This window comes from Amblyomma mixtum, chromosome 1, assembly GCF_055824585.1.
Source record: "Amblyomma mixtum isolate Tamu chromosome 1, ASM5582458v1, whole genome shotgun sequence".
Taxonomy (NCBI): domain Eukaryota; kingdom Metazoa; phylum Arthropoda; class Arachnida; order Ixodida; family Ixodidae; genus Amblyomma; species Amblyomma mixtum.
The window spans coordinates 233,937,920-233,949,964 of record NC_143012.1 but is presented as its reverse complement, the minus strand read 5'-3'; the positions used below and the strand labels follow the sequence as shown (position 1 = coordinate 233,949,964).

Here is a 12,045-nt window from a genome sequence, read left to right as displayed (position 1 = left end):
TTGTTGTTTACCTCATAAAATGGCAAATGCCCACAACAGAGATTGGGAATAGCCAGGCGGTCACTGCCTGAATAGCGAATTGCATGCGCCAAACATGGGATTATCTATAAAGTTTCGCCAACTCAGTTTCCTTGAAAGCTGCGGTTTAGGGTGGGAAGGGCGTGCAACAAGCTTAAATTTATGAGAGGCAGTGAGTAAAAGAAAAAAAAACACATGTAGATAGTAAAAAGGAAATACCAAAATAAAGGGTAAAACGGGCATTACGAAAGCTTATGATGGTAGGCGTTTCGTTCCTCGAAAAAAATTTTGAACGGCAGAGAAAACGTGTCCAAGCTCAAAACTTCCAAGGGATAGAACGACCGCAGAAGACAGGAGCAAACTCAATTTCTGCAATGGGACTTCTAACAGTCGCCTACTATCGATGAGTAGCGACGACAATAGAGAAGATATTAGTCTACTTTTTCCAGCTCAGCACAAAACCGACACAGTGGGGAGATCGCAAGACCAGGCCTGTAGAGGTGAAAGTTTAGTTGCTGATTACGGCGACGAAGTTGCGTGAAGGAAACCTCAAGTTTGCTAGATCGCCAAGATGTACTCCTCCGTGGGAACAGGAGGTACTGAAAATCGTCCAAGAATGTAAGCACTGGTGCGTCAAATTCCCTCATTAAAGTGTACGCACCAAACGGTGCCGAGGAGGAGGAAATAAACGATAGGAACACTCAGGGCTGCCTTCGCTAAAGCATCAGCTGATTCATTTAAATGAAGGCCCCCGTGTCCAGGAGCCCAAACACATCGAATTGGTCGGATATCTGGAGGAATTAGAATTTTAGTATTCGAAATGGCTATAATTTAGTGGACGCAGACAGAAAAAGTGCATAAAGATAATGATTCAGTAATTATTACCGCGGGAAAAGAGTTGGTCATCTTGCGCAGAGCAAGTACAGCCGCTAGGAACTCGGCCAGATAAATACGCGTGAAATCTCGAAGATGAAGAGAAGACGAAGAGCTTTAACCACAAACCGGCATTTTACGGGCTACGAGACCAATAGAGCTTTCGCACTGAACAAAGCGCAACGTCGCATTCTTGTGCTTGATCTTTATCTTTGGACGGGTGTTTAAGGACCCAAAGCGACTCAGGCTATGACGGTTGCCCTAGTGGAGGGCGCCGGACAATTTCAACCACCTGGGGTATTTAAAGCGCACTGACATCACGCAGTACACGGGCCTAAAGCATTTCGCTCCATCAAATTGCGACCCCCGCGGCTGGGATCGAACCCACGTCTTTTGGGTCAGCAGCTGAGCGCCATAACCACTGAGCCACCGATGAGGCCCTCTTGCACTTGGTGTAGAAAAAATATGTCAGCTGGTTGGAAGGAGGCGACATTCTCGAACCAACAAAAAGATGTTTATTCCAAACTTGTAAATATAAGCGGCATTGCAAGAGTGAAAATTTCAAAAAGTAAGAAAAAAAGAAAGACAGGGACATATAATGTGCATAATGTGCATAATGTGCATAATGTGCATAATGTGCATAATGAAATGTACCGTCTTTGTCAAAAGTAACCAGGCTGCATGGTTTGCTTCTAGCTCGTACAGTGGAGCCCTTACAGCTTCCCTGAAGCTGAAATGATCGTTAAAGGGAAGGACTGGGGGTCTTCTCACCTTCCAACACCTTTTGATCTTTAGGAAAGCCACAAGGGCTCCACTGTAAAAGATACAAGCAAACAATGAAGCCTGGTTACTTTTGACAAAGACGGTACGTCTTACAACTGCCCAGCATCACTTGATAAAGGACTGTAACATTGCGGCCACATTGCGGGCAGCAAACTGTAGGTCTCGCTGTTGTTCTTTACTTCCAAGGTATCAACAGCTAAACAAAAACTATTTTATTTATTTCTTTGGGAATACTGTAGCCCTCACTTGAGGGCCATAACAGGAGAGGTTTTTATTTTAATTATCGTGGAACGAAAACGTCAGGCACCGACAAGACACAAAAAACATAATCAAAACACGAATACTTAACAACTTAACAAAGAAGGATGAGGGAAACCATAACAACAGCATGATCATTGTCAATTCCCCTGTTGCCTGTAATATAATTCCAAAAGGTTCTCAAACTCTTTGACATTTTGAGCTGTGACAATGAATTCCGCAAGACCATTCTACATATTAATACATGAGGGGAAAAAAGAGTTTTGAAAAGCACATAGGTGGGCTCTGTACGGTCGTATTGCGGACCTGTGGTGTAAACGCGCACTTTGTTTTAGAGGGGGGTGAATATATGTTTCCCTGTTTATTTTTAGTTGATTCCTGGTGATTTCGAAAAACGGTTTCAACCGTTGTTTTTTTCGTCGTGTTTCGAGCAGTTCCAGGTCGCAAGATTTAAGCATGTCTGTTACAGAATCGGTCTTGCGATAACGCGAACATACGAAACGCACTGCGGTTCTCTGAATTTTTTCGAGCTTATCTGGCAAGTACACTTGGTGGGGGCTCCAAACAGGGGAGGCATACTCCAAAACCGGGCGGATAAATGTCTTGTATGCAGTTAACTTCAAATGTTTTGGTGCATGCTGTAACTGTGGTCGCTAACTATGAACGCCACTTTTCTTTAGGGGCTGCAGATTCTGCCTCGATACACAAGTGTTTTGCGCTCGCATCTATGCTTTTATTCAAGAAATCACGGGACAGTTTTCCGGAAGTTTTGCATTTCGGAGGCTTGAGGTGGTTGCTGTTGTGGCAGATTTCTTCCCTGCCTAGAAAAATGTTAGAACTCTAAACCCGCAGTTCATAACGGATGAAACTCTTGATGAAAAAAGGAATTCTGTCTTCGTCAAACGAATTCGTTCCGATAATTGCAGATTCCATGAACTGTAATGCCGGAAAAGAACAAATCGAATTAGAAAATACTAAACAATTAAAGTGTCAAAATTTGTACGACTTCGAAGTGTTAGTTATGGTCAGAAACATGAAAGCGCCATATCACTATCCAAAACAACGCGTATCTCTGGATTCATTTGAATTCAAGCACTCAAGGAATGTCGTTCGCAAATCGAGTGGAAATGGCAGCCATCCACACGTGCCGTTTGTAGCGTTAGAAGTGAAGGTTGGAGAAATTAACCCCAGTTTTGGTTACTTCATCAGGACGACATTATGAGTGGAAGGTAATCACCATGATTTGCCTGATTACGCCCATTGCAGGGCAAAGGCCTCTCTCCCGTATCTCTAACTGCGCTAACTGCGGCCACCGTATCCCCGCAAACTTCCTAATCTCATACGCCCATCTAACTTTCTGCCACCTCCGGCTACAGAGGCCGTTGTTTGGAATCCAGTACAGTGCGCTTACCGAGCATTAGTTACCTTGCCTCCGCCTTATATGTTCTAAGCATGGCACTTTACCCACATTTTTAGACTGGGATGTCGTTCCGCGTTTGTGACGTCACCTCTTAACGTGTAGCAGATCGGGCATCGCAGTCGGCGTGATCGGCGTCGATGATATTGAGCGGCAAATCCCCGAAAAATCCGCAGAGCAGCAATCTAGGAGGAAGGTGGGCCACCTATGCCCCGTAACCTTGTGGCGTCTTCACAATCTGTACAATCTCTGTCTGTGCAATCAGTACAATCTGTACAATCCGTCTGTACAATCTCTCTGTACAATCTGCCCATATGATTGTGAGTAACCTGCCAACTGTGGCAGGTGGCAGTTGAATCAATGATTGTTCACGAAAGGATGCCCCGAAGAGCAACCTGGTTCGCACGAGCCCCACCCATGGCAGCACCTGCCATAGTGAAGCATTGCTTAACCGCTGCACCGGAGCGCCAGGAGTGGTATGAGGACTGCCAAGTATACATGAATGTTAAGTAGAGGATGAACAATCCTCCATTTGTTGGCAATAACCTCCTAAAGCTATCGGATCATACCCTTAAGGCGGAGCATAAGTACCTCCTAAAATTTTTCCGTTATTCTCTTGTCTTAACGTTACAACTTCATTTTTCTTTGCGTAGCCGGATCCTTTGTCCTCTAATAAAGTTGAACCCTTTTCGCTCGCCCCCATATTTCTACCCCACAGGTGAGTACCGGCAAGATATAGCTGCTACAAAGTTTTCTCTTCAGGGGTATTGGTAAACTGCCATTCATGATCTGAGAGAGTCTGCCAAATGCGCTCTTCTCCATTCTTAATAATAAGAAAGCATTATATGGCTCATCGGCAACGAAACAAGTGATCACGAAAATTTTCAGATGACGGTGCCGTTGCATCAAAGAAAAATAAAATATAGGACACCAAACCGCTTTTTTTACCATGTTATTCAGTACACTGAAATTGTTTTATTTACATGAACTATTTACAAACCTTTCAGGAAACGGCACTAAATATATGTAAAAAAAGGCACAGGAACAGAGCACTGGACGGGGGGGGGGGGGGGGGGGGGGGGGGGTAAGGTTGAGCGTGCCTCCAAGAGAGAGTGGCACTCCGGTTTAACTATGCCATTTGTCGTGCTTTTCAATTCGTCCCCTAAGTTACCCAGCAAGGCAGTCTCATCAGGGAGTTGCGGATTACTAAACTATTCTCCATTTTCCAAGGAATTTTCCCCAGCTGTTCTCAATACAGATCTTTGAATACCTCCAGTAACAAGTGTGAATCGGACACTAGTGGTTAATTGAAGGAGAGATCGACACCCTTCCTTGCCGGGGCAATATTAATTTTCTTTACGGAGGAATACGGTTGCTATAAAGCCGCTATAGAAATCTTCTAGTCTACAGCATATATGACGGAAGCCAACTGTTTCCGAAACCAAGCAGCATAGGAGACGTTTTTGTTTTTTGTTTTTGAATTTGTGGTGTTACAGCATGTCTACAGAATGCCTGCTTATGTGCTGAGGTTTTTACTAGGCCAAATGTTTTCCTATAATATATCAAGGGCTGTATATAGTGGTTGGTTATATTTGTGGCGTTTCTCTAACACCTCCTGATTCGTAGTGGAACATGGTCTAATGCCGAGTACCCTTTACAAAAAGCTTGTTTTAGTCTTGTGGTTCATTGAAGTCTAAGGTACCTCTAATTCTATTAGCGAGCGATTACCTTTGAGTAAGGTGATCGGTCTGTATTTTTTGAGGTCCTGATCATCTCCTTTTTGAAGAATTAAGATAATGCTAGCGTTCATCCAAGATTACGGTACGCTCGAGGTCGAGAGGCGTTCGTTACACAAGGTGGCTAGTTTTCCTGGCACAATCTCCCCAAAAGTCCTTCATCAGATCTGCTGCCGCCTGATCCTCTCCAGCCCTTTTTCTCTTTCGCTTTGCTTCTGAGGCTTTCTTTACTTCCTCCTTCGCCTGAATTGCAGTGTGGCCGGTTGTTTTTTCATATGGTGCTAAAAGTCGTTATTCAGCTTCTTTTCTCTGCAGTTCTCATCTGCATGGGTAGCATTTTCATGCGGCAGCAAATAATTTGTGCTACACAAAGCGAGAAAAGAAAACTGGAGTGTTGAGGGGCACTATAAACAGGCACCAGGCTTGAGGGCTCCTTTCGCATCATCTGACAACCATCTTATTTAGAGCAGACGGCTATTCTTTCAAATTTCCACACTGAGGCTAGAGTTCTGACACCTCGAGTTATAGACCACGGTCTGAAGTTCCTGCTTGAGTTGTTTCTGCATTTGAAGTGACTGTTGGTATCCCTGAGGAATTCTATTCAGTGCAACATTATTTATTTTTGCACATAAAAATGGGCTTAAAAAGAAAAGTGAATTACTTGCTCTGCCGGGAAAAGAACGGGCATGAGTAAAATTTAAGATTTTTTAGATAGAGACCTTTCATAGAGAGAATCTAAGCTCGAAGAAAGTCACACTGCGAAAAGAACTCGGAACATGGCCCCAACTTAAAGAAGCCCTGGAGTAATTATCAATAAAGTTGCACTCTGGCTAGGATATTAAAAGGCGCAACTACTCGAATGCCCTCCAGTCAGAGTTTTTGAAATCCATTTTGTAGGCGCTGAGTTACCTGTAACCGAGACTTGAATTTAACCGTTTTCGTGCTTTAGTTCTCCTCGTGGTTGTTTTGTGCGCTTAAAGGTCGGCGCTCCACCGCCGGCCTCTACCACCCGGGCTGCCTGCGTGAGCGGATATTCTCAGAGGGGCGCAGCTTTCTAACGTGGTGGCGAGACGCGGTTGGCTGGCCAAGCTGACGGTAGCTTCGTGACATCTGAAAGAGTCCAAACAATACCCATTCTGAACCGGTGAATCACGACAAGGAGGAAGACGCTAGTGTAAAAAAGTCGCCAGAGAGAGAGGTCGCCAACTTTCAATCGTGATTGTGGGCTCTGTTGTGAGTAAAAGGCGTAATATCCGGCTGATATATTCACAAGAACGCAATTTAGTGACTGAAAATGCTTGTATATGTGCTATTTTAAAAGTGACGCTGCGCGCGCCTTTAGAAATCTGAACAGATGTTCAGTGGTCGCTGTTAGTTTGGGTTGACGCATTTTTATACAATATCCAAAATGACACCTTTCCCTCGGTGACTATTGCATCCCTGTATGCTATTGGGGGCATAAATATTCCTGCTTGTAGTGAAAATAAGGTACGGGGTTTTCTGTTCGCAGAGAAGCGAACAGTCTATAACGTATGGCGATATAAAAATGTCTCTTCGAGATTGCCTTCCGTAGCGCTCATAAGTGTTATTTAAAACGACTTGTTTTGAAAGAACGTCGACCTATACTTCTACAAAATATTGCAGTTCATTGTTACCGCTTTCTTCCTGGTCCTGTTAGCCAATAGAACCGGCAAATATTTCTTGTCTCGATGAGCGCTGGAAACTTCACATCACTCCTATGTGATGTGGACTTCAGAAACCACCTTACGAAGTCAGATATTCCTCCTGGAAACTCTTGCAAGCGGTATAAAAAAAAACGCAAGGAAGAAGACACAGCACCAAAAGCTGGCTGGCTACCGGGCAAAAGAGCCTCGTTAAGCTCATGTGGGAAATGAACGTCTGGTTTGTTACATCGGCTGGTTGTTGTTCGTTGGCTAGAGTATCAGTAGTAAGGCACTCTTTTCTCGAAAATCGTGAGACGGGCTCACAGAACCAGTACGTTTTCTTGATTGCGATTGCTGAGAGCCATTACGGGTCGCTCAGTTTTGAGCTGCGAGCTTTAGTTGTACCGTGTCAGCGCCGTGTTTGTTTTCTCCTCTTTCTGGTCCTGTTGTTTAGCGCTGTTTGTATGTACTTGTACCCGACCGTTTCTTAAAGCGAACTTCACTACGCAAGGTAGAGCAAGTTCAGCCATGGCTGCAAATTTGACCTTCAAATGACCTTCAAAACCAGAGCCCATGCCAAGTTGCCAACAGGTAAAGCAAAGGAATAGGAAGGTGCATAACTGGCCCCCAGGACACCTCAGTCGCGTTCTAAGCTACGAAAACGATGAAGAGCGGGAGCTGTTGCGACCGAAGGAATGATGAAAAGGAAAATGCACGAGCCTGCCAACTAGCTCGAGCAGAGCCCCAATCGCTGCCACGTGCAGACATAAGAGAGTTGAAAGATGTTAGACGAAAGATAGACGCGCGTCGGTCGCAGCAACCGCGTCCGCCGAAGCGACAACGCCGGTTGTAACAGATACCCCTACCACCGTAGTCTTGATTGCAATGAAAAGATACATAACGACGCTGCCGCGCTCCGTCGGTTTCGTAGCTTAATGCGCGCAGTTATGCGCCTTTCTTTAGCTGGAGCTTAGAATGCAAAGGAAAGGCGCATAACTGGCCCCCTGGGACAGTGGACAGCTCAATCGCGCTTTAAGGTACGTGGCGATAGTGACAGATGTGCGCTGCATGCGTTGGCATTGACAACGACGTGGTAGAAACGCAGCACTCATTGAGTTCATTGGCGTTGGCATTGATAATGTTTTAGACTGATGATTTTAAGGAAAGAAAGTGCACAAAACCGGCTCCCTGGGTCAATGGACATCTGAATCGCGCTTATAGGTACGTGGGGTGGTGAGAGAGAGGTGTGGGCTGCATTCGTTAGCACTGACAACGCGGTGGCGGACATGTGGCACTGCAGCAATAGGCCACAGCGGTTATTGGCTGTTGGCTGCGCAAACTCTCGCAATCGGTTTGTTTTATGGGGTTTATCGCTGAAAAGCGACTCAGGTTATGAGAAACGCTGTAGGGATGGGCTCCGAAAATTTCGACCACCTGGGGTTCTTTAACGTGCACTGACATCGCACAGTACACGGGCCTCTATTCGACCGGCGCGGAAACTCTCGCGATCAACCATTAACTGCCACCTGCCAGGGTGGTAGGGTGGGCGCGCTGTGTGTCCAGTGTCCAGAACGCACTCAGCATTAAAGACGCCAAGCCGCGTATAGTTAGCTGCCCGATACGAATTAGCTTTCGCTCTCTAACCATGTTAAAGAGTAGTTGAACCGCAACTAGATTTTTTGAGGAGAGACACCCTCATAGCGCCATGAGGGAAGGGTGGAAGGTGGGAGTGAAAGAAGAAAAAAAATTCCAGATGATTAGGTTACTTCTTAAAGAGAAATTTGAGCGCAGTTCATCAGCTGATTCACCTTTTTGATAGACTGAGGCAAAGAATTCGCGCAGGACTTGTATGTACAATCACAGATAACTTGTTATTTTTCACACATTTTTCTTCGTCAAGAAAAACTCCACCAACAGTTCTTGATTATCATCAAGGAAGCTTTGTGGTCGGAGAAATAGATGCATGTATGCTCGACTTGCTGCGTCAAAGCCTGTTTCTCAAAGACGAGATTTGTGCAAGTATTTCGCGAGGTTGTCACAGCTGTGGGAGGCGTTACGAGCGAGAGGAACGGGATGTGCTCACGCATAAGTGGTAAGGAATTCCTGTTTGTCTTGATATGTACATTACATTCCCCACCCACCCTGCCACCCTGGCAGGTCGCAGTTGACGGTTAACCGCGAGAGTTCGCTCACCGTTGTCAGCGCCAACGCCTGCCGCCCACATCTCTCTCTCGTCACCCCACGTACCTATAAGCGCGATTCAGGCGTCCGCTGAACCAGGGAGCCAGTTATGCGCACTTCCTTTCCTTAAAATGATCGTGGTGTAAAAGATTGTCAACGCCAACGCCAAAGAATACTTCGAACACCGACGACCTATGGCTTCAGCGCCGTGTTCCTGGCACAACGCAGTCAATGCCTGCAGCCCACATCTCTCTCTCATCATCCCACGTACAGTACCTATAAGCGTGATTCAGGCGTCTACTGACCCAGAGAGCCAGTTTTGCGTACTTTGCGTAAAACGGCACAATGTTTTCAATGCCAACGCATGCTGCGCACATCTGTCAGTACTGAGTAGCATAAAGCACGATGGAGGTGTCCTCTGTTTCAAAGGACAGTTATGCGCCTTTCGTTTTCTTTTCAAGCTCCCGCTTCATTGGTTTCGCAGCTTAAAGCGCGACTGTGTCCACTGCTGGTTACAACGTACAACGGCGACGGAAACGCCACGAAACCCAGAAACGGGCGCCAGTGAGTGAAAAACATTTATTGTCCAACAGAATGAGACTACCTCACCCAGACCTCCCCTGTCCCATACCCTCAGTTGAGGGAGGAGGATCAGGAGAGATCCGGCCGCATGGGGTAGTCGCGTCAGATGCTGGCCGGGATCTCTTGTATCCCGGCGGCCTCTTCAGCCAGTCGGACGGCGGTGAGCTGGAGCTCAGGGTCCGAGCTCCGGAGCAAGGTCTCCCAGGCGTCTCTACTATTAATGTTCTTCGCCCTGCCTGGGGATTGGCTACACTCCCATATTACGTGGTCGAGGGACCCTCTCACTCCGCACTTCTTGCACTTATCGTCTTCTATTTCAGGAATTATATGTTTGCATAGAATTGGGTGTGGGTAGACATCTGTTTGTAGACGCCTCCACGCCACCGCCTGTTGATTGTTGAGTGTTATGCTAGGCGGGGGAAAGTACCTGCGATGTTGTCTATAATATTCTGTAACTTCCTGACAGGAAATTAGTCGCCCTTCTCTCCCGTGATCTACGAGCGGTGGACCGTCGTGTGCAGCTCGGTGGTAGAGATCTCGAGCCACCTCGTGGGCCGCCTCGTTGCCACGGACAGATTCGTGCGCGGGGGTCCAGATTATATTGATTGTTCTATTCAATGTCGCTTGTCTTAAAATTTTGGCAGCGAGGGGAGAGACTCTCCCTCTACTGAAATTTTGGACTGCAGCTTTGCTGTCGCTTATGACGTATTTAGGTTTGGAACCGACGCAAGCTAGTGCTATTGCGACCTCCTCCGCCGTCTCAGTGTTTGTCCCTAAGACGGTTGCGGCCGTAATGAGGCTACCCGCTCCGTTCACTACCGCGACGGTCGTGTACTGACTATGTATATCACCCGCTGCGTCTACGTAGGCGACCTCCTCCTCAGGCTTGTCACCGTAGATGCGGTCTATCACCTGTGCCCGTTTTTGTCTTCTTTCCGTGTTTATTTCTGGGTGCATGTTCTTGGGTAAGGGGGGAATCCTGAGATTGTTCCTAATCTCCATGTCGATATCCACCCTCTGTCTAGCTCCCCTATCTGTTTTGAGTCCGACTTTGGCTAGTGTGGCTCTTCCGGCATGTGTTATGCTGAGTCTCTCTAGCTGTGATGTATGGACTGCTTCTGCAAGCTCTGTAAGCGTGTTATGAATGCCCAGTGATAGGAGTTTTTCCGAGGATGTGCACATGGGCAGGCCTAGAGCTTTCTTGACGCACTTCCTTATGAGAGCGTCGATCTTGTTCCTCTCTGCTGCTTTGAGATTTAGGTACGGCGTAGCGTAGCTGACTCTACTTATTATGAAAGCTTGTATGAGCCTAAGTAGGTTTTTTTCTTTAAGACCGCCTCTTTTGCTCGAGACACGTTTGATGAGATTGAGGGTCTGCATCACGTGGCTCTCAAGCTTTTTGATGGTTGTCATGTTTTTTCCATTTGATTGCATATAAAGGCCTAGGATTCTGATTGTGTCCACTTTGGGCACCTCCTTTCCTCCTACAGAAATCTGAATTTCCGAGGGTGGTTTGTTCCTCAGAGCCTTATCGTTATATATGAATATTTCAGATTTTTCGGGCGAACATTCTAAGCCCCTTTCTTCTGCATACATCGAAATAATATTGGCAGCTGCCTGTAGGGTTTGGTTAATCTCTGCATCACTTCCTCGGTTGATCCATAGATTAATGTCGTCCGCATACAGGCTATATTCTAAGTTTGGGTTGCCAATTTTCTCAAGTTCGCCCGGGAGTTCTCTCATGGCCATGTTAAAGAGAATGGGTGATAGCACCGACCCTTGAGGGGTTCCCTTGCTTCCCAGCTTTATTTCCCCGGATTTAATCTCCTGGAAGCTTATGCTCGCAGTTCTATCTGTGAGGAAGTCACTTATGTAGCGATAGGTTTTGTGGCCTACTCCGGCGTGGCTGAGTCCTTTCAATATTGCCTCATGTTTGACGTTATCAAATGCCTTTTTGAGATCGAGACCTAGGATAACCTTTGCATCCTTGGTTCTGGAGTCAATGATATCATGTTTTAATCGCAGCATGACATCTTGTGTGCTGAGATGTGGTCGGAATCCATACATCTCATCTGGCCACTTCCTATTCTTTTCCATGTAATTCGATATTCTGGTTTGGACGACATGCTCCATTAGTTTTCCTACGCACGATGTCAGGGATATAGGTCGGAGGTTCCCTATCTGCGGCTGCTTCCCAGGCTTAGGTATTAGGACCACGGTGGCCGTTTTCCATTGCGGGGGAATCTCGCCCTTCTCCCAGCACTCCTGCATGTAACCTGTGAGGGCCTTTATGGAGTTGTCGTCGAGGTTCCTTAACATTGTGTTCGTAATCCCGTCTGGACCAGGAGCCGATCTGGTTTTGAGTCTGACTATTTCAGCCCTTACCTCGGCTACCGTAATGGGCGCGTCCAGGGCCTCGTTCGGGGCTCCTTCATAATCTGGAAGCCGGCTTTTATTTGTATCTCCTATGTAGGTTTCAGCTAGTTTACGTATGAAGCTTTCGTCATCGTATTCCCCACACGCGTGTCTAACT

General features: G+C 46.5%; 1 protein-coding gene across 1 annotated transcript in view; it reads right to left on the bottom strand.

The window, feature by feature from the left end:
• The window catches only part of LOC149371146 (solute carrier organic anion transporter family member 4C1-like), a 38,587-nt gene extending 26,756 nt beyond the window's left edge, over positions 1-11,831 (bottom strand). The window contains exon 1 of the mRNA XM_089579504.1: positions 11,762-11,831. Within this exon, the coding sequence (XP_089435630.1) occupies positions 11,762-11,831 (70 nt within the window). The remainder of the gene's footprint in view (positions 1-11,761) is intronic.
• Between the last annotated feature and the right edge of the window lie 214 nt (positions 11,832-12,045).